We start from the raw sequence: 27,622 nt of genomic DNA on the forward strand, positions 1-27,622 counted from the left end.
TGCGGCCCAGAGGAGAAGGTGTCAGGCGTGGGCGAGCAGAGAGCGAGCGAGATGTTGCAGGGTTCTTGCGTGCGTCTGGCAGAAGCGAGAACTTGAGTTCCTGAAGATTAGTGGGTGTGGCGAGGAGGTCAAGTGGAAGGGGATTATGAAACCCAATCCCCGACAGCTCTCTACTTTGCCCCTTTGGGAAAGGGTAAACTGAGGCACGCAGAGGCGGAACTCTGAGACCACTGAGCTCCCTAGCCCCTCTTCCCAGAAAGAACTCTTGTGTTCCCTCGGCTGTGCAATACCAGACCATCCCAGACATTCCCTCCCCACGCCCCCAGCTCCGCCCTCGGTCCCCTCCCCCCAATGCGGGTCGGGGGAGGAGACGCAAGTTCTGGCGCGGGCGGCGACGGCTAGCAGTCACCACCTCCCGCAAGTGCCAGAGCCGAGCGGACTTCGCGGAGGCTGCGGAGCCGGCGGCCGCGGGAGCTGACCCTGCGGGGTCCCGGGGGGGAGGGGGAGCCGAGAAGCCCCCGCTGAGGCCGCCGCTGCCGGGCCTCCCCTCCCCCCCGGGCGGGCGCCATGCGGGGGAGCCCGGGTGACGCGGAGCGGCGGCAGCGCTGGGGTCGCCTGTTCGAGGAGCTGGACAGTAACAAGGATGGCCGCGTGGACGTGCACGAGTTGCGCCAGGGGCTGGCCAGGCTGGGCGGGGGCAACCCAGACCCCGGCGCCCAACAGGTACCCCCAATCCCGGGGACCTCCTCCCCTCCCGGCCCCGCCCGCTCCCGGTCACCCATGCCCCTCAATGGGGCAGCCGGAGCCTAGGGACTACCTGTGGCTGGACTCCAGGGTCTGTGTCTCTATCTCCTTTCCCCCTGCCCACTCGTGTTTGGCCTAACGGGGTCGCTCAAGACAGGGCCGCCGAGGCCCCAAGCCTGCAATTCCGCGGCCAACACCCGATCCCCCTCCCGGGGAGCAGGGGTCGTCTGCCTGGGAAGAGATGGGGGCGCTTTTCTGCCCTCTGCCCGGGACACACCCTCCTCCGGACTGCACAGCCCAAGAGGTACCCTGCTCCCACCTCCAGGAGACACACCCTCCATCCTCTGGGCACCTACTGCCCTGGCCTGCAGCTGCCTCCGTCCCTGTGTTTACATTCCCTGGCCTGCCCTTTCATGGGCTGTTCACAGGCCTGGCTCACTGTCCCGTGTTGCCCCAGCCGGGGACCCAATCCTGTCTGCGGTCACGGGCAGCTGGAAATGCACCTATCACAAGGACTTGCACCCCCCGCCACCCCCACCTCCACCTTGCAGGCCCTTCCCACACCTGTAGCCCCAGATCGCCCTAAAACAACCACAGCGTCCCCGAGACCAGTCCAACCTCCCACTTCCCAACTGGGAAAAACCAAGGCCTCAGCCACTCCGCTTGGTTCTCTCCTACCCCACATCACCCAGGGCTGCCTCCAAAGGGAACTCCTAGGACCCCCATGTGGACAGGGTTTTTTAAAGAGGCAGTTGGGTTCAACAGGAATGAGGTACCTAAAAAAAATAAATAAATAAAAACAAGAGACAGCTGGGAGGACAGGCTTTAGAGACGAGAACCCAAGGTTACCATTTCCTGGTTCTGTGACCTTGAACTGGCGGCTTGACCTTGCAGAGCCTCAGTTTGCTCACCAGGAAAACTAGACCACTCACACCCACGGCACAGACCTGTGGTGGTTGTAGGGATCTGACTGAGAAGCTAGCTGACTGAGGGAGAAGTGGGGTGATGTCTTCTGTCCCCTTCCTCAAGGCACTGGGGGCTCTGGGCTCCTAAGACATAAGGTGACGTGCGTCCCCTCCAGATCAGGAGCAGGTTCCTGGAGTCACCTCTGTCCCCTTTTCCTCTGCCAGGGTATCTCCTGTGAGGGTGACACTGACCCAGATGGCGGGCTTGACCTGGAGGAATTTTCCCGCTACCTGCAGGAGCGGGAACAGCGTCTGCTGCTCATGTTTCACAGTCTTGACCGGAACCAGGACGGTAAGGTCCGCGGCCTGCCTGCAGGCCCCCAGGCATAGGGCTGTGGGGGCCCTAGAGACATCAATGGGGTTAGAACTGGCAGCCTAGGAGGAGAGGGGGAGGGCCGCTTCTCTCTGATGACTCACAGGCTATTTCAGGAGCGCTCCTCACCCCCCCCAGCTAGGTGGTTCGAGGCCCAGCCAGCCCATCCCACCTCCTTTCCCTTCTGGGGCAGAACTCTGATAATTACCCTTAGGTTTTTCATTCATTCATTCATTCATTCATTCATTTATTTATTTATTTATTGAGACGGAGTCTCGCTCTGTCGCCCAGGCTAGAGTGCAGTGGCGCAATCTCGGCTCACTGCAAGCTCCACCTCCCGGGTTCAGGCCATTCTCCTGCCTCAGCCTCCCGAGTAGGTGGGACTACAGGCGCCCACCACCTCGCCCAGTTAGTTTTTTGTATTTTTTAGTAGAGACGGGGTTTCACCGTGTTAGCCAGGATGGTCTCGATCTCCTGACCTTGTGATCCACCCGTCTCAGCCTCCCAAAGTGCTGGGATTACAGGCGTGAGCCACCGCGCCTGGCACCCTTAGGTTTTTCTAGGGGGCAAAGATACCCCATGCTGTTCCTGGGTACCCTGCAGGACAGAGATCCCCTCATAGCAGCATCTGGGTTGTGGATATTGCCTCTCAATTCCCCATGACATAGAGACCCCAATTACCCCTGGATTCCTTCATTCATTCACAGAACAGAGAAGCCCCCCTAGTATTTCCCAGTTCCACCTCTCTGACCCCACTGAGTCAGGGATCCCCCCACAGCCCTGCTGCAAGCCTTGTCCTAGGTTTCTGGAGCCCCTGATCTTGCTAGACCACCTCCATTCCAAGCTATTCTGATTTTTGGTCCTGGGGCTCCTCACACGCACATGCTTCCCCACCTCTGGCCCCCTCCCCAGGTCACATTGACGTCTCTGAGATCCAACAGAGTTTCCGAGCTCTGGGCATTTCCATCTCGCTGGAGCAGGCAGAGAAAATTCTGCACAGGTGAGTCACTGGGGGTCTGGAATCCAAAGTAACTCAGGACACAGTGACCCCTTGACCATCTCTGTCTTCTGGGCTGCAGACCCAGTCCCAAGGAGGATACAGCTGAGAGACTGGGGCTTTGAAGTCAGACAGATCTGGCCAGGTGCGGTGGCTTGCATCTGCAATCCCAGCACATTGGGAGATGGAGGCAGGTGGATCACCTGAGGTCAGGAGTTCGAGACCAGCCTGGTCAACATGGTAAAACCCCATCTCTACTAAAAATGCAAACATTGGCCAGGCATGGTGGCACATGCCTGTAATTCCAGCTGTTTGGGAGGCTGAGACATGGAAATCCCTTAAACCCAAAGGGCAGAGGTTGCAGTGAGTCAAGATCATGCCAGGGCACTCTAAACAGGGTGACGGAGTGAGATTCTGTCTGGAAAAAAAAAAAAAGAAAAATTCAAATTGAAGCCAGACAGATCTGGGACCAGTTGCCTCTCTTAGCCTCAGTTTCCCCCTCTAGAAAATGAGGGTAATGTGGCTGGGCATGGTGGCTCACCCCTATGATCCTGGCACTTTGGGAGGCTGAGGCAGGTGGATCACGAGGTCAAGAGATCGAGACCATCCTGGCCAACATGGTGAAACCCCATCTCTACTAAAAATACAAAAATTAGCTGGGCGTGGTGGTGTGCACCTGTAGTCCCAGCTACATGGGAGGCTGAGGCAGGAGAATCTCTTGAACCCGTGAGGCGGAGGTTGCAGTGAGCCGAGATCGCACCATTGCACTCCAGCCTGGGCGACAGAGCGAGACTCCATCTCAAAACAAAAGAAAAAAAAAAGAAAAAAGAGGCCGGGCGCGGTGGCTCAAGCCTGTAATCCCAGCACTTTGGGAGGCCGAGACGGGCGGATCACGAGGTCAGGAGATCGAGACCATCCTGGCTAACACGGTGAAACCCCGTCTCTACTAAAAAATGCAAAAAACTGGCCGGGCGAGGTGGCGGGCGCCTGTAGTCCCAGCTACTCCAGAGGCTGAGGCAGGAGAATGGCATAAACCCGGGAGGCGGAGCTTGCAGTGAGCCAAGATCCGGTCACTGCACTCCAGCCTGGGCGACAGAGCAAGACTCCGCCTCAAAAAAAAAAAAAGAAAAAAGAAAAAAGAAAATGATGGCAATACTGCTACATCTCCAATAGGGTTGATATGAGGACTTGAACCTCCCAAACTGCAAAACCTAGCAGAACTTCACCCAAGCCTAGCCCACCCCCAGGCACTGAGCCTGTCCTCCTCCACCCTCACTCTTCCCCCCAGCATGGACCGAGACGGCACAATGACCATTGACTGGCAAGAATGGCGCGACCACTTCCTGTTGCATTCGCTGGAAAATGTGGAGGACGTGCTGTATTTCTGGAAGCATTCCACGGTGAGGTGGGGGTGGCTTTCCCTGGCTGAAGGCTGTACCCTCTTCCCCAGGGGGGCCTTGCTCCGATCTCCCCAGGGCTTGGACGGGCTGGGCCAGGACTTTCCAGAAGGAAAAGGCACTGGCAGCAGCTGAGGGATGAGGGTCTGTTCCTCTCTTTCTCCACTTAGGGTTCAAGGGTCCCATTTGGGACATCTCTGCTGTCTGATTGAAGCGCAGCCCTTAAGACTTACATTGGGGCCTCTGGGGACAGTGTGCGGGGGTTGCGGGTGCAGGAAAGAAAGAGCTCACCAGATGGGGCACCAGGCCTCCCACCTTCCACCCACACAGCTCCCTTCTGTTGGGTTCTCTGCCTGGATAAAGGATTCTACCGCTGAACGGAATCGTTCAAAAACCACAGTCTTGGCTGGGCACGGTGGCTCACGCCTGGAATCCCAGCACTTTGGGAGGCCGAGGCAGGCAGATCACGAGATCAGGAGATCGAGACCATCCTGGCTAACATGGTGAAACCCCATCTCTACTAAAAATACAAAAAAAATTAGCCGGGCGTAGTGGCGGGCGCCTGTAGTCCCAGCTACTAGAGAGGCGGAGGCAGGAGAATGGTGTGAACCTGGGAGGCAGAGCTTTCAGTGAGCCAAGATCATGTCACTGCACTGCAGCCTGGGCGACAAAGCCAGACTCCATCTCAAAAAAAAACCACGGTCTTCAGAGGATCCAGTGGGAGCCACTAGAGAGGGTAGTGGGAATTTGCTGTAGATCCCTAGTTCCTGGGTGAAGTATCTATGAGCAATGTGTCCGGTAGGATCTGATGGCATCCGGAGGGGGATCCATCTGTGGGATCCGGTGAGAACCTCTTTGGAGATCCAGAGACTCCCACCCCAGAGGATTCATGGGGACTTTGGTTGGAAATTCCAGACAGGAGATAATTCCTGCACAGGGATTCCCTGTGGAGGAGATCCCTATGAGATCTGGTGGGTCCCTGAGAAGGATCTGCTGGGGTCCTTATATGGGAGGTGCCTGGTAAGATCTTGTATGGCCCTGGAGGGATCTTCTGGAATCATTATATGGAAAACCCTTGAGTGGAATCTTTCAGTAGAATCTCATTTGCCCTGGAGGGATCTTTATTTGCTGTTAGAGACAGGGTCTTACTCTGTTGCCCAGGCTGGAATGCAGTTGTATGATCATAGCTCATTGTAGCCTCGAACTCCTGGGCTCAAGCAATCCTCCCGCCTTGGCCTCCTGAGTAGCTGGCACTACAGGCACATGCCTGGCCAATTTTTGTAGAGATGGGATCTTGCTCTGTTGCCCAGGCTGGTCTTGAACTCCTGGCCCCAAGGAATTCTCCCACCTTGGCCTCCCAAAGTGCTGGGACTACAGATGTGAGCCACCACGCCCAGCCTGGAGGGATCTTTATGTGGCAGATACTTGAATAGGATTCTTTAGTGGGATTTGGCAGATCCTATGGTCAGATTTGGTAGGATATTGGGATCTTCTAAGGAGGCTGCTAGGTTAGATGCTTTGGTGACACCTGGTAGGACCCAACAGGACTCTTCTGGGATCTCCAAGCAAGAGTCATTGGCAGACTCTAGGGTATCCTAGGATTCATGGAGGAAACTCCCCTATTTAGGACTGAGTCACATCTCCCTGTCCCTACCATGGCATGACACCCCCAGCACCTGTATCTTCAGGTTCTGGACATTGGCGAATGCCTGACAGTGCCGGATGAGTTCTCAAAGCAGGAGAAACTGACGGGCATGTGGTGGAAGCAGCTGGTGGCTGGCGCAGTGGCAGGCGCCGTGTCACGGACAGGCACGGCCCCTCTGGACCGCCTCAAGGTCTTCATGCAGGTGAGGGACCCTGGAGAGATCTGCCCCCTCCCCAAGGCCTGACACCTGGGAGGGGACCTCCAAGCTGTTGTCTCCCCATTCAGGTCCATGCCTCAAAGACCAACCGGCTGAACATCCTGGGGGGGCTTCGAAGCATGGTCCTTGAGGGGGGCATCCGCTCCCTGTGGCGCGGCAATGGTATTAATGTACTCAAGATTGCCCCCGAGTCAGCTATCAAGTTCATGGCCTATGAGCAGGTGAGGGCAGGTACAGGGAGGAATGTACTTGCCACAGGAAAGACTGGGCTGTACATAAAGATTTAAGGGATTGGCTTGGGGGGTGGGTGGTGAACACAGTTCCCCAGGATCAGGCATCTGCTCCTCTGCATGAATGCCCACAGCAGGCCAGTTCTGTGGAAGCCAGGAGAACAGTGGAGTGCAAGGAAGGTTCAACCCCCATGGTCCTACCCATCCCTGTGTCTCCCCGCCTCAGATCAAGAGGGCCATCCTGGGGCAGCAGGAGACGCTGCATGTGCAGGAGCGCTTCGTGGCTGGCTCCCTGGCTGGTGCCACAGCCCAAACCATCATTTACCCCATGGAGGTGAGAAGGAGGGACCCTGGCGGGGGCTTCATGGCAGGGTGGGGGGCCTGCTGTACCCATCTCACTCCGCATTTTATGATATCCATTAGGATTATACCTTTGTCTCTCTGATTTGGAGTATAGGTCATCAGAGTAATGCTATTTCATATGTAGCCTGTCTGGGTATGACAACTGAGATATAATTTCTGGGGAAGGTAGTGTTGGTTATCCCTGTTTGGACGGTAGTTGCAGGAGCCAGCTGTTTATAAATATGCGTCCTCTAAGGATAGGGTGCACGTTCCCAGGGACGTTGTGTCTAGGTGTCACCAACTATTTATGAATATGCCTCTTCTAAGGATAGACTGTCCTAGCTATATGTTTTCAGATAAACTATTTCATGTTTCAGGCTATGCAGTATATTGTTCAGATTCTGAAAGTGACAGAAAACTTAAATCAAGTCAACTGGGCACGATGTCTAGCGCCTGTAATCCCAGCACTTTGGGAGGCCGAGGCAGGTGGATTGCCTGAGGTCAGGAGTTCAAGACCAGCCTGACCAACATGGTGAAATACCATCTCTCCTAAAAATACAAAAATTAGCTGGGGATGGTGGTGGGCGCCTGTAATCCCAGATACTCGGGAAGCTGAGGCAGGGGAATGACTTGAACCTGGGAGGCAGTGGTTGCAGTGAACCAAGATCGTGTCACTGCACTCAGCCTGGGCAACAGAGCAAGACTCCATCTCAAAAAAAAAAAAAAGAAAAACTTCAATCACGTCAACAAAGTCTACAGATGAGCATTTCAGGCTGGGATGGTAGCTTCAGAGTGTCAGAGATGCAGGTTTATTTCTGTCTATTTTGTTACACAACCTCATGGACCAATGTGGCTGCTTGTGCTCCGTTCATCACATTCCACAGTCCAGCCAAGAAGGAAGAAGAGACAAAAGAGGAAACACCTCCCCACCTCTAAGGATGCTTTCTGAACCTCATGTGTACCTCTTTCTCTTCCTTCTATTTCTTTGGCTAGGACATAGTGACATAGCCACATACCCAGGGCATCTGGGAAATGTCATCTTTCCTTCTAGTGGCTGTGTGCTTGCTGAAAGTTACAGTTTCTGTATGAAAGCAGAAGGGAACAAGATACTGGAGGTCTGGGCATGATGGCTTATGCCTGTAATCCCAGTCCTTTGGGAGGTGGAGGCAGGAGGATCGCTTGAGCCCAGGATTTCGAGACCAGCATGGGCAACGTAGCAAGTCCCCATCTCTACAGAAATGACCAAAAAATAAAATAAAGATATCAGGACACAGTTACTGGTGGTGCCACATGCGTGCACTTTGGTAGGTGTAACTATTTCTAGGTATAGAAATTTGGGGATAGCAGAAGATTCTGGAGTAGGTGGTTTTTAAAATTCGGTTGTTCTCAGGGCATCTGTTTTCAGGAGTAGCTATTTCTAGGTGTCTTCATTCCTGGATGTAGTGATTTGGTGGGGGCAGCTTTTCCAGGGATAACCAGGTTCTCCCCAGGTGCTGAAGACGCGGCTGACCTTGCGCCGGACGGGCCAGTACAAGGGGCTGCTGGACTGCGCCAGGCGGATCCTGGAGAGGGAGGGGCCCCGTGCCTTCTACCGTGGCTACCTGCCCAACGTGCTGGGCATCATCCCCTACGCGGGCATCGACTTGGCCGTCTATGAGGTCTGTGGGCAGCCCGCCCCTCCCTCCCTGCTCCCCTCTGGGATTTGCCCACAGGACATTTCTTCCCCTTCCCCTGGGGCTGGCTCAGTTGACCTATAGCTAGAGAAAGGCATTTATGAAGTGAGGAGCACCTTGGACCTGGGAATCCTGGAGAACCCTTCCAGGTATTGGACTCTCCCACTTCTCCACTTAATTTTGATTAGCAGTTCAGCCTTCCCGGGTCACCTGAAAGTCAGGGACCACTCTAGCTGACAGAACCATAAGAGCAGGCAAAGATTACAAAAATTAGCCGGGCATGGTGGTGTGTGCTTGTAATCCCAGCTACTCCAAGAGGCTGAGGCATGAGAATTGCTTGAGCCTGGGAGGCAGAGGTTGCGGTAAGCCAACATCCCGCTACTGCACTCCAGCCTGGGCGACACAGCAAGACTCCTTTTCAAGAAAAAAGAAAAAGAAAAAGCAGGCAAAGATGAGTCTCAAAGACACCCAACTTCCCCGAAGCAGGTATCGGACCCGGCCTCTGTCTCTAAGTCAAGGTCATCTTCAGGGCCTGCCCATTTGAGCATCTGCTGTTACCATGAGAACCACACCAATCACCAGCATCTTGAGACCTTTATCAACACAGGCAGGTCCAGACAGTTCTTGCTCTTTTTCTTCCAGGGGCCTTATCTGTGGTTTTTACCTTCTCCTAGTTGGGATTGCCAGGTCTCCCCAATTAGTATGGTCCTGGATATCCCCAAGCGTTCCCCCCAAAATCTTTGTGTGCAAGACAGGGCCTGCTTCATGGGCATGTGACCTGTGAAGTCGCAAAGGACCACATGCTCAGAAGGGCCCTGTGCTTGGTGCAACGCTGTGCTGCTGCTGTCTTGAAATTATTTTTATTTATTTATTTTTGACATGGAGTCTCACTCTTGTCGCCCAGGCTGGAGTGTAATGGCGCGATCTCGGCTCACTGCAACCTACACTTCCTGGGTTCAAGCAATTCTCCTGCCTCAGTCTCCCGAATAGCTGGGATTACAGGCGTGCACCACCATGCCTGGCTAACTTTTTTTTTTTCTTTTTTGAGACAGAGTCTCGCTCTGTCTCCCAGGCTGGAGTGCAGTGGTGTGATCTCAGCTCACTGCAAGCTCTGCCTCCTGGGTTCACGCCGTTCTCCTGCCTCAGCCTCCTGTGTAGCTGGGACTACGGGTGCCCGCCACCATGCCCAGCTAATTGTTTTGTATTTTTAGTAGAGGCGGGGTTTCACCATGTTAACCAGGATGGTCTCGATCTCCTGACCTCATGATCCACCCACCTCGGCCTCCCAAAGTGCTGGAATTACAGGCATGAACCACTGCGCCCAGCCTAATTTTTGTATTTTTAGTAGAGACGGGGTTTCTTCATGTTGGCCAGGCTGGTCTCAAACTCCTGACCTTAAGTGATCCACCCACCTCGGCCTCCCAGAGTGCTAGGATTACAGGTGTGAACCACCATGCCAGGCCTGAAATTCTTAATTTTTTTTTTTTTTCTGAGACAGAGTCTCACTCTGTTGCCCAGGCTGGAGTGCAGTGGCATGATCCGGGCCCACTGCAGCCTCCACCTCCCAGGTTCAAGGAATTCTCCTGCCTCAGCCTCCCCAGTAGCTGCAATTACAGGTGCCTGCCACCATGCCTGGCTAATTTTTGTATGTTTAGTAGACAGGGTTTCACCGTGTTGCCCAGGCTGGTCTCAAACTCCTGACCTTCGGTGATCCCCGACCTCAACCTCCCAAAGTGCTGGGATGACAGGTATGAGCCACCACACCTGGTCAGTAATTTTTGAACAAGGGACCCTCACCCTTTTACATTTTGCACTGGATCCTGCAAATTATGTAGCTGATTCTGATCTAATAGATTCTGTTCCTGCCATCTTTACCTGCCCGCCCCAGCACCTGGCATCTAGACAACCAAATGAGACAAGACCATTGCTCACTCATTCATTTGTTCCTTGATTTTATTGTTCACTCATTCACTTAGTGACTATTTACTGAGCATCTACTCTGTGCTAGGCCCTGTGCAGATTGTTGCAGATGTATCGTGTTGTGAGACCAGCACAGTCCCTGCCATCCTGGAATGCCCGTTTCCATAAACAAGGCAGGCAATCAACCAGCAAATAAGATAGTTTCAGCTCCTGGAAAAGCTCTCAGAAGATCACAAGACAGGATTTGTCATCTTCAGTAACAGTGGGCGGGAGGGGGGTTGAGGAACACCTCCAAGAAGGTGACATTGAAGCCATGGGTTGGGCGTATTATCACAAGGGAGTGTGCACAAATCTAGTACCCAGGTCCGGAAGCAGGAACAAATACGGCCTTTTGGAGGAGTGGAAGTCTTAGCTGGCTAGGGGGAACTGATCAAGGCAGGAGACAGGTTCTTCTAAGTGCAATAAGAAGCCATTAAGAAGTGTGAGGAGGCTGGGCGCGGTGGCTCAAGCCTATAATCCCAGCACTTTGGGAGGCCGAGACGGGCGGATCACGAGGTCAGGAGATCAAGATCATCCTGGCTAATACGGTGAAACCCCGTCTCTACTAAAAAATACAAAAAACTAGCCGGGCGTGGTGGCCGGCGCCTGTAGTCTCAGCTACTTGGGAGGCTGAGGCAGGAGAATGGCGTAAACCCCGGAGGCGGAGCTTGCAGTAAGCTGAGATCCGGCCACTGCACTCCAGCCTGGGCAACAGAGCGAGACTCCATCTCAAAAAAAAAAAAAAAAAAAGAAGTGTGAGGAGAGGCCGGGCACGGTGGTTCACGCCTATAATCCCAGCACTTTGGGAAGCCAAGGCTGGTGGATCACTTGAGGTCAGGAGATCAAGACCATCCTGGCCAACATGGTGAAACCCCGTCTCTGCTAAAAATACAAAAACTAGCCAGGCGTGGTGGCGGGCACCTATAATCCCAGCTACTCAGAGGCTGAGGCAGGAGAATCGCTTGAACCCGGGGCGGGGTGTGGGGGTTGCAGTGAGCCAAGATCTCGCCACTGCACAGGTGACAGAGTGAAACTCCGTCTCGAAAACAAAAAAGAGTTGTGAGTAAAAATAAGATGCAGCCGGGCGCAGTGACTTGTGCCTGTAATCCCAGCACTTTGGGAAGCCGAGGTGGGAGGATTGCTTGAGCCCAGGAGTTCGAGACCAGTCTCTACAAAACAATTTAAAAATTAGCCAGGTGGCCGAGCGCATGACTCACACCTGTAATTGCAGTACTTTGGAAGGCCGAGGCGAGTGAATCACGAGGTCAGGAGATCGAGACCATCCTGGCCAACATGGTGAAACCCCGTCTCTACTAAAAATACAAAACAATTAGCCGGATGTGGTGGCGGGCACCTATAGTCCCAGCTGCTTGGGAGGCTGAGGCAGGAAAATAGCGTGAACCCGGAAGGCAGAGCTTTCGGTGATCAAGATTGTGCCACTGCACTCCAGCCTGGGCGACAGAGCGAGACTCCGTCTCAGAAAAAAAAAAAAAAAGCCAGGTGTGGTGGTGCACACCTGTAGTCCCAGCTACTCAGGAGGATGAGATGGGAGAACTGCTTGAGCCCAGTAGGCAGAGGTTGCAGTGAGCTGTGATCATGCCAATGAACTCCAGCTTCAGCAACAGAGCAAGACCCTGTCTCCAAAAAAAAAAAAAAAAAAGGAAAAGAAAAAAAGAAGACACAATCTTATTTAATGCATTCTTTGCCCAAAAAGGGACTTTAGAAGTCTAAGAGGTTTTAGAAACCCTGTACCCTCTGGAGTTTCTTTTTTTTTTTTTTTTTTTTTTTTTTTTTTTTTTTGTTTTTTTTTTTTTTTTTTTTGCAGATAAAGGCTTGTTTTATTTAATGGCTGATCTATGTATCACAGAGGCCAGTATGTACAGACAAAGGGGGAGCTTTTATTTCTTGGTCTCTTCCTCCTTTGAGAGTGTCTTTATGATCTCTTCCTTCTTGGCTTGCAGGCGTTCTTCGCGTCTCTTGCGAGCCTCCTTAGTCTTCGACCTGCGAGCTTCAGCCTGGTCAGCCAGGAGCTTCTTGCGGGCTTTGTCTGCCTTCAGTTTGTGAATGTGCTCCATCAAGATGCGCTTGTTTTTGAACACATTACCCTTGACTTTCAGATAAAGACTGTGGTACATGTGGCGGTCAATCTTCTTGGACTCACGGTATCTGCGGAGAAGACGGCGCAGAATTCTCATTCTCCTCATCCAGGAGAGCTTCTCTGGCATACGCGCATTGGCAGTACCCTTTCTCTTACCAACGCCCATGTGCCTGCCCTTGCGGCGGGCCAAGGTATTTTCCGCATCGCGCCCGGGAATGGACTGTCACAGGCTGCGGATGATCAGCCCATCTTTGATCAGCTTTCGGATCTGCTGACGGAGTTGGCATTGGCGATTTCATTGGTCTCATTGGGGTCTAACCAGACCTTCTTCTTGCCACAGCGGAGGACACTAGAGGCGAGCCTCTTCTGAAGCCTGAGCATACTCATGGCTGCGGCCGCAGCAGCGAAAGGAAAGGCTGGAGTTTCAAAATCTGTGTTTGTCCCTTAAAGGCTCCGAGAAGTCTCTTAGTAAAGTGATTTAATGTTTTTGTTTTTAACCCAGTGCTTTCCATATTAATCTAGTCTTTAGAACTTTTTTTTTTCTTTTTTTTTTGAGACAGAGTCTCTCTCTCTCACCCAGGCTGGAGTGCGGTGGTGTGATCTCAGCTCACTCCAACCTCTGCCTCCTGGATTCAAGCAATTCTCCTGCCTCAGCCTCCCAAGTAGCTGAGATTACAGGTGTGCGCCACCACGCCAGGCTAATTTTTGTATTTTTAGTAGAGACAGGGTTTCACCATTGGCCAGGCTAGTCTTGAACTCTTGACCTCAAGTGATCCGCCCACCTCGTCCTCCCAAAATGCTGGGATTGCCAGATGTGGTGGCTCACACCTGTAATCCTAGCACTTTCGGAGGCCGAGGTAGGTTGATCACAAGGTCATGAGATCAAGACCATCCTGGCCAACATGGTGAAACCCTGTCTCTGCTTAAAATACAAAAAATAGCTGGGTGTGGTGGTGGGCACCTGTAATCCCAGCTACTCGGGAAGCTGAGACAGGAGAATTGCTTGAACCTGGGAGGCGGAGGTTGCCGTGAGCCAAGATCGTGCACTCCAGCCTGGGCAAGAGAGCAAGATTGCATCTCTAAAAAAAAAAAAAAGAAAAAAAAATGCTGGGATTATAGGCAGGAGCCACTGCACCCAGCCATCTTTAGAACTTCTTTTCGATAGATTAATCTTAAGAATAACCCATTAAACATCTATTTGGCAAGTGCTGTTCTAGACCCAACAGAAGGCTTCTAAAGTTGCAAAGGCAATAATGTTAAGTACTTGCCTGTTTTACCCAGTCTGTGCCTGGGCTAGGCATTACTAATCCATCACAGCACTGAGCCCCTCTCAACACAATTCCAGTTTCAGGCAGCAATTTCTGGTGGATTAGAATTGGCATAGGAAATGAAACTTATAAGCCTCTCCCAGCCACAAGGCAAAGAAGGTCTTGTTCTTACAGTCACCTTGGCAGAAGGCTTCAGAAGGGATTAGCCACCCTAAAGCCTTCAGGCGTACAGTTCTAGATTCACATGCGGCTGTGAATGTTAGTTCTCACCTTTATTTTGTAGCTTTGGGCAAGTAACTTTCCCTGAGCTTCAGTTTCTTTTCTATAAAATAGAGATAATAGGGAAGGGGTATGGTGGCTCACTCCTATAATCCCAGCACTTTGGGAGGCAGAGGCAGGCGGATCACTTGCCGTCAGGAGTTGGAGACCATCCTGGCCAACATGGTAAAACCACGTCTCTGCTAAAAATACAAAAATCAGCTGGGTGTGGTGGTGTGTGCCTGCAATCCCAGCTACCTGGGAGGCTGAGGCAGGAGAATTGCTTGAACTTGGGAGGTGGAGGTTGCAGCGAGCTGAGCTTGTGCTCCAGCCTGGGCAACAGAGCGAGACTCCGTCTCAAAAAAAAAAAAAAAAAAAAATGCAAATAATTAGCCAAGCCTGGTGGCACATGCCTGTAATCCCAGCTACTTGGGAGGCTGATGCAGGAGAATAACTTGAACCTGGGAGGTGGGGTTGCAGTGAGCCGAGATGGTGCCATTGCACTCCAACCCAGGCGACAGAGTGAGACTTTGTCTCAAAAAATAATAATAAAATAAAAATAAAGATAATTAGCCAGGCGTGGTGGTGCACAGCTGTAATCCTGGCTACTCGGGAGGTTGAGATGGGAGGATCACCTGAGCCCAGGAGGCAGAGGTTGCAGTGAGCTGAGACTGTACCACTGCACTCCAGCCTGGGTGACAGAACAAGACCCTGTCTCAGTGATAATAATAGTTTTGGTCTTAGTTTGAGATCCTTCCAAAACAGACCCTGAAACTGGGACCTGAGAGCAAGTGATTTATTGGGGAGGTAATGAGACAGGGAGTCAATGCATACAGTATGAGTATGTTAGTTTCCTAGGACTGCTGTAACAAAGTATCACAAACTGATTGGCTTAAAACAACAGAAAGTTATTGTCTCACAGTTCTGGAGGCCAGAAGTGCAAAATCAAGGTGTCAGCAGAGCCATACTCCCTCTCACACTTGTAGGAGAGAATCCTTCCTTCCTTCTTTCAGTTTCTACTTGTTCCCAGCAACCCTGGACATTCTTTGGCTTGTAGATATAGTCACTCAAATCTCTGCCTCTGCTGTCACCTGGCTGTCTTTCTCCATGTGTGTCTCTGTCTTTGTGTGTCTGTCTTTCTCTATAGACACCAGTCATACTGGCCTAAGTGTCTACCCTACTACCCTACTCATCTTAATGAATTAGATCTGCAAAGACCCTATTTCCAAAGAACGTCACCTTCTAAGGTACTGGGGGTCAGGACATCAACATGTTTCCCCCCAAAGTGGGGACATGATTCAACTCATAACAGTATGTTATCAAGCAAGTTACCATTCCTAGCAAATGGAGTTCCAGCCTTCTAGAAACCTGTGGGAGGCAGCATAGGACATTCTGCATCAGAGAGGTGAGGGAGCTGGGGTATTGATACACCAAGTCAGTCTTTTTTTTTTTTTTTTTTGTCTTTTTTTTTTTTTTGTCTTTTTTTTTTTTTTCCTTTTTGTGGAGAATGGGGTCTCGCTGTATTACCCAGGCAGGTCTCGAACTCCTGGGCTCAAGCTATCCTCCCGCCTCTGCCTCCCTGAGAGCTGGGATTATAGGCGTGAGCCACCGCGCCCGGTCTTGCTTATTTATTTATTCTTTTTTTTGTCTTTTTTTTTAGCAAGTCAGTCTTTTGAAGGTTGCATCTGAAGATGCTAATTTCCCAGTGCTTCCTGCCCATTCCTAAGTGGTCAGAGCAGGCTGGCCTGGGTTCAGAGAAAGTCCACAAGCAAAGTCTTTGGGTAGAGCTGGCAGTAAGAAGTCGGCAGGTCTAAATTGGAGTGGGAAGGGATGAAGGTGGTATACTCACAGCATCTGCCACAGGACTGTCTTTGGAGAGTGTTTGTTTGTTTTTGAGATAGAGTCTTGCTCTTATGGCCCAGGCTGGTGTGCAGTAGTGTGATCTTGCCTCGATGCAACCTCAGCCTCCCCAGTTCAGGCGATTCTCCTGCCTCAGCTTCCTGAGTGGCTAGGATTACAGGTGCCTGCCACCACACCAGTTTATTTTTGTATTTTTAGTAGAGATGGAGTTTTGCCATGTTGGCCAGGCTGATCTCAAACTCCTGACCTCAAGTAATCTGCCCACCTCAGCCTATCAAAGCACTGGGATTATAGGCGTGAGACACCAGGCCCAACCTTTTTTTTTTTTTTTTTTGGATACTGAGTCTTACTCTTGTCGCCCAGGCTGGAATGCATTACAGCTCACTAGAAATTCCTGGGTTCAAGCAATCCTCCCACCTCAGCCTCCCGAATAGCTGGGACCACAGGCATGCACCATCACTTCCAGTTTTTTTGTTTGTTTGTTTGTTTGTTTGTTTGTTTTTGTAGAGACAGAGTCTCGCCATATTGCTGAGGCTGGTCTCTGGCTCCTGCGCTCAAACGATCCTCTTGACTCGGCCTCCCAAAGTGCTGGGATTACAGGCGTGAGTCACCATTCCCAGCCTTTTGTTGCTGCTGTTGTTTTTAATTTATTCTTTTTTTTTTTTTTTGAGACGGAGTCTTGCTCTGTCGCCCAGGCTGGAGTGCAGTGGTGCAATCTTGGCTTACTGCAAGCTCCACCTCCCGGGTTCACGCCATTCTCCTGCCTCAGCCTCCCGAGTAGCTGGGACTACAGGCACTCACCACCACGCCCAGCTAATTTTTTGTATTTTCGGTAGAGATGGGGTTTCATCATGTTAGCCAGGATGGTCTTGATCTCCTGACCTCGTGATCTGCCTGCCTCAGCCTCCCAAAGTGCTGGGATTACTGGCGTGAGCCACTACACCCGGCCATTTTTAATTTATTCTTTACCCTTCTTGCAAGCGAACACGTTATAAACTTAGTGTCTTAAAACAACACAAATGTATTACCTTACAGTTCTGGAGGTCAGAAATCCAAAATGGGGGTCTTACTGGGCTTTATTAAATTGAGATGTTGGTGGGGCTGTGTTCTTTCTGGAGGGTCCAGGAGAAAATCTGTTTCCTTGCCTTGACAAAGCTTCTAGAGGCCGCCTGCACTCCTTGGCTTGTGGTTCCTTCTTCTGTCTTCAAAGCCAGTAGCATAGCATCTTCCAATCTCTCTCCTGCTTCTTCTTCTGTCTTTAAACCTACGTTTCTCACTCTTAGAAGGGGCCTTGTGCCGGGCACGGTGACTCACGCCTATAATCCCAGCACTTTGGGAGGCCGGGGCAGGTGGATCTCCGGAGGTCAGGAGTTTGAGACCACTCTGGCCAACATGGTGAAACCCCGTCTCTACTAATAATACAAAAATAAGCCAGGCATGATGGCACACACTTGTAATCCCAGCTATTTGGGAGGGTGAGGCAGGAGAATCGCTTGAAACCGGGAGGCGGACGTTGCAATAAACAGATTGTACCATTGCACTCCTGCCTGGGCAACAAGAGCGAAACTCCATCTCCGGCGGGGGAAAAGAAAGAAGGGACCTTGTGCCAGGCATGGTGGCTCATGCCTGTCATCCCAGCACTTTGGGAGGCTGAGGAGGGAGGATCGCTTGAGCCCAGGAGTTTGAGACCAGCCTGGGCAACATAATGAGACTCCATCTGTAAAAAAAGAAAATAATGAGGCTGCGCACAGTGGCTCACATCTGTAATCCCAGCAGTTTGGGAGGCCAAGCCAGGCAGATGACAACAAGGTCAGGAGACTGAGACCAGCCTGGCCAACACGGTAGAAACCCCGTCTCTACTAAAAATACAAAAATTAGCCGGGTGTGGTAGCACACACTTGTAGTCCCAGCTACCTGGGAGGCTGACACAAGAGAATCACTTGAGCCCAGGAGGCGGAGGTCGGAGTGAGCCGAGATCACGCACTGCACTCCAGCCTAGATGACAGAGCAAGACTTCATCTCAGAATAGTAATAATAATTAAAAAAAAAAAAAAAAGAAGAAGGACCCTTGTGATGATGGCATTGGGCCACTCCAATAATGCAAAATAATCTCATCTCAAGATCCTTAACTGACTCCCATCTACAAAGTCCTTTGTGTCATCTTGGGTAACATATGCAGAGGTTCCAGAGATTAGGGCATAGTCAGTACGGGGGACCCTTATTCCACCTACCAGAGAGGGTCCAGATGAGGACTGGGTGAGGGGATGCGGGGAAAGGGCTGGCTCAGCCCCTAGGAGGTACTAAGTGCTCAGCTAGTAGCAGCTGTCATGGGATACAGAACCGGCCAGCAAGGCCTTTGAAGCCAGGGTCCTGGGGTCACCCACCCCAACCTTCCCTACTCCCTTCTCCACTCCAGACTCTGAAGAACTGGTGGCTTCAGCAGTACAGCCACGACTCGGCAGACCCAGGCATCCTCGTGCTCCTGGCGTGCGGTACCATATCCAGCACCTGCGGCCAGATAGCCAGTTACCCCCTGGCCCTGGTCCGGACCCGCATGCAGGCACAAGGTGAGGCCTGGGCGGGAGGATGGGGCAGGGAGAGTCTCATCGCTTGGGCCCCAGCTTCTCCCAGGTAAAGCCCTGGGCTGGGACCCCCCTCCTGGATTTGGATGGGTGTCTCTGGGCCTCAGTTTCCCCACTTGTGACATTGAAATGGGAGTCATTTACTTTCATGGAGCTGAGGATTAACTAGGAAAACAGACGCAGTGAGTACAGGAAGAGATCCCTTGCAGACTTAGCTGGGATGTCACTGCTGGCAAATCGCTAGCATTTCCAGGTGGTAACTTGAACTCTAATTTGCAAGCCTGGGTTATCGTGAGTGGGAGGCTAGGAGCAAGGGTAGGGAGCAGTCAGGGCCAGACTGGTTATTGTTTTTGTCTGTATTTTTCTTTTATGAATTATTTCGCCCCTGTCCCCTCCACCACTACCCTCCCATTCTCTCTGAATCTGTTTTGAGAATTTTCTTGGGAATTTTAGTGTTTGTGTATTGTGATTTTCACTGGGGATGTGTCAGTGCACAAGACGGACACGGTCCCCACCCTCATAGAGCTCACAGGCTGGAGGGGAAGGAAGATGCAAAATAAATCATTCTGGAATTAAGTATTGATTTAGGGTTGTATAAAGGGGAGAAGGAGGCCGGGCACAGTGGCTCACATCTGTAATCCCAGGACTTTAGGAGGCCAAAGAGGAAGGATCGTTTGAGTCCAGGAGTTTGAGACCAACCCAGGCAACATAGCAATACCCCATCTTTTTAAAAAAAAAAAATGAAGAAATAAATTAGCCAGGCGTGGTGGCAGGTGCTTGTAGTACCAACTACTTGGGAGGCTGAGGCCGGAGGATCACTTGAGCCCAGGAGTTCGAGGCTGCAGTGAGCTATGATTATGCCGCCACACTCCAGCCTGGGTGACAGAGTGAGACCCTGTCTCAAAAAAGCGGGTGGGAGCCAGGGGCGGTGGCTCACGCCTGCCATCCCAGCACCTTGGGAGGCCTAGGTGGGTGGATCACCTGAGGTCAGGAGTTCGAGACTAGCCTGACCAACATGGCTAAACCCCGTCTCTACTAAAAATACAAAAATTAGCTGGGCGTGGTAGCGGGCACCTGTAATCTTAGCTACTCGAGAAGCTGAGGCAGGAGAATCGCTTGAACCCAGGAGGAGGTGCAGGTTGCAGTGAGCCGAGATCGTGCCATTGCACTCCAGCCTGGGCAACAGGAGTGAAACTCCGTCTCAAAAAAAAAAGAAAAAAAAAAAAAAAAGGCCGGGCACGGTGGCACGCGCCTATAATCCCAGCACTTTGGGAGGCCGAGTCAGGTGGATCACCTGAGGTCAAGAGTTCAAGACCTGCCTGACCAACATGGTGAAACCCTATCTCTACTAAATACAAAAAAAATTAGCCAGGTGTGGTGGCTAATGCCTGTAATCCCAGCTACTTGGGAGGCTGAGGCAGGAGAATCACTTGAACTCGGAAGGTGGAGGTTGCAGTGAGCCGAGATCGCACCACTGCACTCCAGCCTGGGCAACAGGAGCGAAACTCCATCTCCGGGGAAAAAAAAAAAGTGGGTGGAGTGCAGGGAGGAGGCTGACTTAGACTGGAGCACCAAGGAGGACTCCCCTGGGGAGCTGGCTCTGGGATAGGGGTTAGGAGGATGAGTAGGAGTCAGCTGGGAAAGGAGGAAGGGAACCTGGCTCCAGGAGGAGGACATTTCTGTCCTCTCCCACCTTGCACACCCATACCTGCTCCATTTCTAATTGTCCCCAAAATTGGGGTGAGAAGGTGAGCAGCCAGTTCCAAGGTCAATACAAGTCTCGCCTCTGAGTGGTAGGTCCCACTGTTAGTCTAACCTCCTTCCCTCCTGCTGCAATGACACCACCTGGCCCAACCCTGGGGGGTAGGAGGGGAAAGTGAAAGGGGAACATTGGCCTTACCTGGTGCCCCCCCGCCCCCTCCCAGCCTCCATCGAGGGTGGCCCCCAGCTGTCCATGCTGGGTCTACTACGTCACATCCTGTCCCAGGAGGGCATGCGGGGCCTCTACCGGGGCATTGCCCCCAACTTCATGAAGGTTATTCCAGCTGTGAGCATCTCCTATGTGGTCTACGAGAACATGAAGCAGGCCTTGGGGGTCACGTCCAGGTGAGGGACCCGGAGCCTGTCCCCCCCATCCCTCACCCCAGGCATGACGTCCCCCACACCTCAGCCACTGGAGACTGATGATTCAACCACAGGATCTCTACTCTTTGGCCACGAGAAATCAGTACCCAGATCCTGGATCCTAGGCTCCTATGCCCCAACCATTGGGTTATGGGATCCCAGCACCCAGATCCTGGATCCTAGACTCCTATGCCCCAACCACTGGGTCATGGGATCCCCACCCTTCAGCCACTAGATCCCAGTACCCTATCTCTAGATCCCAGATCCCCCTGTAACCATAACTGTGGATCCCTTCAGCAACTCAAGTCTGCTACCCTAACCACAAGATCCAAGATTATCCACACCCCAGCCCTTAATCCCCATCCCCAAATTACTGGATCCTGCAGCCCCACATCCCATGGTGGATCCCACGCTTCCCTGTCCCCCCTACTGGATCCTGTACCTCCACGTCTTAACCACTGGATCCCACACAAATCAGTGAATGGATCCCAACACCCCAACCACAGGAGCACGAATTCCCTGTGTACCTCAACACCCAGACCCCGCCTCCCTCGAGCACCAGATCCAGTGTCCTTGTGAAACACTGGATCCTAGATCCCCAACCCTAGATCCCCATGCCTCGAGCCCTGGATCTTCATGCTCAGCTACTGGATTCTGGATGTCAACAGACCTCACCACCGGATCCTGACAATCGCAATGCCTAGATCCTGGGGCCCTCATCACTGGATCCCAGATCCCCTCACCCCATCCACTGGATTCCTGCATTGGTTTTTTATTTGTTTGTTTGTTTTTTAACCTTGACACTGGGTCTCCGATCCTTCTACTCTGACTACCAGATCCCTACATTTCAAGCACTGCGCCTTCCACCCCGAGCCACTGGATCCCAGATCCCCAAGCCCTCACCCACCAGATTCTGGCTCCTAAAACAAGTGTGGAGACCCCAACCGTACAGCAAGTGGATCCTGGCAACTGCAGCTGCTGGATTCCACATTCTAGATCCCCAATCCCTCTGCCCAGTCCCTCGATGTTGAAACCTCATCTCTTAAAGGCAGACCCTGATATTCCAAGGCACTGAATCCCAAGCCCTTAACCCCTGGTTTCTGGTCTGAATCTTCCAGGCGCCAGGTCTCACATGTTCAGGCCCCAAGTCTAGATCCTGGCAGCCCAATTACACAGTATCCCACACACACTGGTGCCCAGAGCCGGCTTCTCGGGACATGAAATTGCATGGTCGAGGGAGCCTGTGGGAAAGGAAGCCCAGGTCCTGGCTGCAGAAAACCCCAGGGGATTGGTCCCAGGTCCTCATACAGCTCATCACCAGGCAGCAAGGGCAGAGATGAACCTCCTGCGACCTGCACGGATGCTGGATTCCTCCTCACCCCACCTCCTCTGCATGGCCACCCCCTCCCAGCCCTGTGGGGAAACTGTTCCCTGGAACACTCATCCCTGCATCCCAGGACCCACTCCCTGCATCCCCCCACTTTACAGCATCTTCCATCCCCCTCCCACCTTCTAGGCGAATAGTCCCCAGAGCTGTGTCCCTCCAAGGGGTCTGAGGAATCACTCACTCCTGGCGGCTGCCAAGGAGACAGTCTGAGGCCAGAGACACATGAAGGGATGTCCCCACCCCAGCACTGCCAGCCCCTCCCCAGGCTTCCAGAGTTGAAAGCCAGGAGAAACTCAGCAAAGACCACCCTTCCCTGAACCCGAGCACCCAATGATGCAAAGAACAAAACAGAAACACGCCAAATCCCCAAATTCATTCCGGATCTATTTTTCTACGAGAGAGAGGAGCAAAGTCCCCCTCTCCTACGCCCATACATTCTGCACTTCATAGTTGGATTCTGAGCTTAGGACCATCAGGAGACCCCATGGAGGGACTTGGAAAGGGGAATGGGGATTCGGGGTGGGGCTGGAGGTCTTCCGCACGCTTCCACCTCCACTGCGCCCCACCTCCCTGCCTGTATGTGTTACTTCAAAGGAAAAGAACAAAAGGAATAAATTTTCTAAGCTCTTTTATTGTGGTTTTTACTGAAAAGGGGGTGGGTGGCTATGGGACCACCTTAGCCTACCCCTAGAGGGAAGGGACAAGGGGCTGCTTCCCAACACCCACAGTTCCAAGAGCCAGGAAACGGTTCCCTCTTTGAGCCTCAGTTTACACATCTATAAAATGGGAGCAGGGTTAGGGAATCCATGTTTATAACCTCTTCTAAATTTTCTAAATTTTCTGGTTTTTTGTTTTTTGTTTTTTGTTTTTTTGAGACAGAGTCTCACTCTGTTGCCCAGGCTGGAGTACAGTGACACGGTCTCAGCTCACTGCAACCTCCGCCTCCCGGGTTCAAGTGATTCTCCTGCCTCAGCCTCCTAAGTAGCTGGGATTATAGGCGCCTGCCACCACACCAGGCTAATTTTTTGTATTTTTAGGAGAGACAGAGCATCCCCATGTTGGCCAGGCTGGTCTCGAACTCCTGACCTTGTGATCCGCCCACCTCAGCCTCCCAAAGTGCTGGGATTACAGGCATGAGCCACCACGCCCGGCCCTGTATTTTTTTTCAAATTAGAAATTTCAAATTTTTTTCAAATTATCCGTTTCCTAGGACTGCCAGACCAAATTATCACAAACGGGATGGCTTAAAACAATTTGTGTGTGTGTGTGTGTGTGTGTGTGTGTGTGTGTGTGTGTAATGGGATCTCACTCTGCAGCCCAGGTTAGAGTGTAGTGGTACAATCATAGCTGACTGCAGCCTCAAATTCCTGGGCTCAAGCAATCCTCCCACCTCAGCCTCCTGAGTATCTGGGACCACAGGGACCACAGGCACATGCACTGCTATGTCCAGCTTTTTTTTTTTTTTTTTGAAACAGGGATATCGCTCTGTCGTCCAGGCTGGAGTGCAGTGGTGCGATCTCAGCTCACTACAGCTTACACTTCCTGGGCTCAAGTGATCCTCTCACCTCGGCCTCCCAAGTAGCTAGGACTATAGGCAACTGTCACCATGCCCAGCTAACTTTTTGTTTGTTTCTTTGCTTGTTTGTGATTCAGTCTTGCTCTGTCACTCATGCTGGAGTGCAGTGACACGATCTCGGCTCACTGCCACCTCTGCCTCCCAGTTTGAAGCGATTCTCCCACCTCAGCCTCCCAAGCAGCTAGAACCACAGGCATATGCCACCATGCCTGGCTTTTTTTTTTTTTTGATAGAGTCTTGCTCTTGTTTCCCAGGCTAGAGTACAGTGGCTTGCTTTCAGCTCACTGCAACCTCTGCCTCCCGAGTTCAAGCGATTCTCCTGCCTCAGCCTCCAGAATAGCTGGGATTACAGGCGTGCACCACCACACCCAGCTAATTTTTGTATTTTTAGTAGAGACCAGGTTTGCTCATGTTGGCCAGGCTGGTCTCGAACTCCTGACCTCAGGTGATCTGCCCACCTCAGCCTCCCAAAGTGCTGGGATTACAGGTGTGAGCCACCATGCCTGGCCTAATTATTATTACTTATTTTTTGCGGACATAGGATATCATCACGTTACCCAGGCTCATCTTGAACTTGTGGGGTCAAGCAATTCATCAACCTTCAGCCTCCCAAAGTGCCAGGATTATAGGTGTGAGCCATCGCACTTGGTCCTTGGTGTTCCTTGGCTTATGATAGATCCATCACTCCATTGCCTGCCTCTCCTCATACTGTATGCTGCCTTCTGTGTGTCTGTGTCTCTCTGCCCAGTTTCCATCCTTTTTTTGAGATAGAGTTTTGCTCTGTTGCCCAGGCTGGAGTGCAATGATGTGATCTCGGCTCACTGCAACCTCTGCCTCCCAGGTTCAAGTGATCCTCCTGCCTCAACCTCCGGAATAGCTGGGATTACAGGTGCACACCACCACACCTGGCTAATTTTTGTATCTTTAGTAGAGACGGGGTTTCACTATGTTGGCCAGGCTGGTCTCGAACTCCTGACCTCAAGTGATCCACCCGCTCGGCCTCCCAAAGTGCAAATTCCATGTCTTTTTTTTTTTTTTTTTTTTGAGATGGAGTCTTGCTCTGTCGCCCAGGCTGGAGTGCAGTGGCGCGATCTCGGCTCACTGCAAGCTCTGCCTCTTGGGTTCACACCATTCTCCTTCCTCAGCCTCCTCAGTAGCTGGGACCCACCACCACACCCGGCTAATTTTTTTTTTTTTTTTTGTATTTTTAGTAGAGACGGAGTTTCACCATGTTAGCCAGGATGGTCTTGAACTCCTGATCTCATGATCCGCCCGCCTCGGCCTCTCGAAGTGCTGGGATTACAGGCATGAGCCACCGTGCCCGCCCGATTCCATGTCTTGAAGGACAGCAGTCATCAGATTAGGGCACCCCTCCAATGCAGTGTGACCTCATTTTAACTTGATTATATCTGCAAAGACCCTATTTCCAAATAAGGTCACATTCGCCGGTTACAGGGGTTAGGGTTTGAACACATCTTTTTAGGGGACACAGTTCAACCCGCAACGAGTAATTCAAATTCACTGTAGAAAAAATAGAAAATTCAGGCTCATGCCTGTAAACCCAGCACTTTGGGAGGTCGGGGCAGGAGGATCGCTTGAGACCAGGAGTTTGAGACCAGCCTGGGCAACACAGTGAGACCCCATTTCTGCAAAAAATTTTTCAATTAGCTGGGCATGATGGCATACACCTGTAGTTCCAGCGGCTCAGGAGGCTGAGATGGGAGGATGACTTGAGCTCAGGAGTTCAAGGTCGCTTGAGCCCAGGAGTTTGAGACCAGCCTGGGCAACATGGCAAAACCTTGTTTCTACTAAAAATATAAAAATTAGCTGTGTGTGGTGGAGCACGCCTGTAATCCCAGCTACTAGGGAAGCTGAGGCAGGAAAATAGTTTGAACCCAGGAAGCAGAGGTTGCAGAGAGCCAAGATCTGTCTCAAATTAAAAAAAAAAAAAAAAAAAAAGAATTCACACTCTTTTCCTGCCAGTAGAGGTGTTAAAAAAATGTTTTTAATAGAATTCACACTTTTGTGTAGCCCCTCTCATGTTGTACCAGGGTGGGCTTCTCTGACTAAGAGAATACAATAGAAGTGATCCTGTATTACTTCCCAGATTCTGTTATAAAAGACACTGTAGGCCGGGCGCGGTCACTCAAGCCTGTAATCCCAGCACTTTGGGAGGCCGAGACGGCGGATCATGAGGTCAGGAGATCGAGACCATCCTGGCTAATATGGTGAAACCCCATCTCTACTAAAAAAAATACAAAAAACTAGCCGGGCACAGTGGCGGGCGCCTGTAGTCCCAGCTACTCCGGAGGCTGAGGCAGGAGAATGGCGTAAACCCGGGAGGCAGAGCTTGCAGTGAGCTGAGATCCGGCCACTGCACTCCAGCCTGGGCGACAGAGCGAGACTCCGTCTCAAAAAAAAAAAAAAAAAAAAAAAAGACACTGTAGGCCAGGCACGGTGGCTCATGCCTATAACCCCAACACTTTGGGAGGCCGAGGTGGGCAGATCACTTGAGGTCAGGAGTTGCAGACCAGCCTAGCCAACATGGTGAAACCTCGTCTCTACTAAAAATAGAAAAATTAGCCGGGCGTGGTGTCATATGCCTGTAATCCCAGCTACTCGGGAGGCTGAGGCAGGAGAATCACTTGAACCCGGGAGGCGGAGGTTTCTGTAAGCCAAGATTGTACCATTGCACTCCAGCCTGGGCGACAGAGCGAGATTCCATCTCAAAAAAATGAAAAAAAAGTCTGGGTGCAGTGGCTCACACCTATAATCCTAGCATTTTGGGAGGCCGAGGCGGGTGAACCACCTGAGGTCAGGAGTTCAAGACCAGCCTGGCCAACATTGCAAAACTCTGTCTCTACTAAAAACACAAAAATTAGCCAGGCGAGGTGGCAGGCACCTATAATCCCAGCTACTCAGGAGGCTGAGGCAGGAGAATTGCTTGAATCCGGGTGGCAGAGGTAGCAGTCAGCCGAGATTGCGCCACTGCACTCTAGCCTGGGCCAAAGAGGGAAACTACGTCTCAAAGAAAGAAAAAAAAAAAAAAAAGACACTGTAGCTACCATCTTAGTTATTGGTTATATGCTCTCTCTTGCTCTCTCTCTCCCTTTCTCGTAACATTTGCTCTGAAGGAAGCCGGCAGTCATGCCATGAGCAACCTTATGGAGAGGACCATGTGGTGAGGAACTCAGCCAATAGCCATGTAACTGAGCTTGGAAGAGGATCTTGCTGTCCTGGCCAGCATCTCACTGCAATTCTACCAGTTGCCTGCCCTGGATAGTCCAAGCTTTGGGGATCCCTCCACCAGAATAACTGGATCCCAGTACCTGAATCCTGAATCTTAGACTCATACTTCAAACGCAACCACAGGAGCAGCTGGCTCAGCAGCTCCTGAGTTCCTAATGCTCAGAACATGGGTGAGATGATAAATGTTTGTTGTGTTAAGCTGTCAAGCTTTGGCGGGGGGTAATTCATCACATGGCAATAGCTGGCTAATATATATGCACCTGCATGTATATGATTTTGTCACTTTTTTTTTGGTTTTGGTTTTGGTTTTTAAAACAGGATCTCACTCTGTCCCCTCCCCAGGCTGGAGTGCAGGGGTGCAATCATGGCTCACTGCAGCTTCAAACTTCCAGCCTCAGGCGATCCTCCCACCTCAGCCTCCAGAGTAGCTGGGACCACAAGCGCACACCACCATGCCTGACTACTTTTTTTTTTTTTTTTAGAGACTGGGTCTTACTCTGTCACCCAGGCTGGAGTGCAGTGGCACAATCATAGCTCACTGCAGTATCTAATTCCTGTGCTCAAGGGAGCCTCCCCTTTTAGCCTTCCGAGTAGCTGGGACTACAGCTGTACAGGACCACACCTGGCTAATTTTTAAAATTTTCTGGGCGGGGCGCGGTGGCTCAAGCCTGTAATCCCAGCACTTTGGGAGGCCGAGACGGGTGGATCACAAGGTCAGGAGATCGAGACCATCCTGGC

General features: G+C 51.8%; 1 protein-coding gene and 1 pseudogene across 3 annotated transcripts; one reads left to right on the top strand and one right to left on the bottom strand.

The window, feature by feature from the left end:
• Positions 1 to 27,074, top strand: SLC25A23 (solute carrier family 25 member 23). 3 transcript variants are annotated; one of them, XM_033196322.1, is made up of 10 exons: positions 1 to 723; positions 1,875 to 2,001; positions 2,935 to 3,022; positions 4,308 to 4,419; positions 6,105 to 6,263; positions 6,347 to 6,499; positions 6,735 to 6,842; positions 8,341 to 8,508; positions 18,383 to 18,533; positions 26,770 to 27,074. In XM_033196322.1, exons 1-10 carry the CDS (start codon positions 568 to 570, stop codon positions 26,916 to 26,918), a joined length of 1,371 nt encoding a protein of 456 aa, XP_033052213.1. In that variant the 5' UTR covers positions 1 to 567; the 3' UTR covers positions 26,919 to 27,074. The 3 variants fall into 3 exon arrangements, with proteins under 3 accessions (XP_033052213.1, XP_033052212.1, XP_033052214.1); XM_033196321.1 differs by lacking the exon at positions 26,770 to 27,074 and adding an exon at positions 20,474 to 22,689; XM_033196323.1 differs by lacking the exons at positions 8,341 to 8,508; positions 26,770 to 27,074 and adding an exon at positions 20,474 to 22,689.
• LOC117074660 lies at positions 12,316 to 13,008 on the bottom strand (annotated as a pseudogene).
• Positions 27,075 to 27,622: the final 548 nt, after the last annotated feature.

Source organism: Trachypithecus francoisi, unplaced genomic scaffold (genome assembly GCF_009764315.1).
Source record: "Trachypithecus francoisi isolate TF-2019V2 unplaced genomic scaffold, Tfra_2.0 Lachesis_group5, whole genome shotgun sequence".
Lineage (NCBI taxonomy): Eukaryota > Metazoa > Chordata > Mammalia > Primates > Cercopithecidae > Trachypithecus > Trachypithecus francoisi.

Coding starts and splice junctions, on each gene's coding strand:
- SLC25A23 (XM_033196321.1), top strand. CDS start 568: ATGCGGGGGAGCCCGGGTGACGCGGAGCGGCGGCAGCGCTGGGGTCGC. Junction 4,420..6,104: donor ATTTCTGGAAGCATTCCACG/GTGAGGTGGGGG, acceptor CTGTATCTTCAG/GTTCTGGACATTGGCGAATG. Junction 6,264..6,346: donor GCCTCAAGGTCTTCATGCAG/GTGAGGGACCCT, acceptor CTCCCCATTCAG/GTCCATGCCTCAAAGACCAA.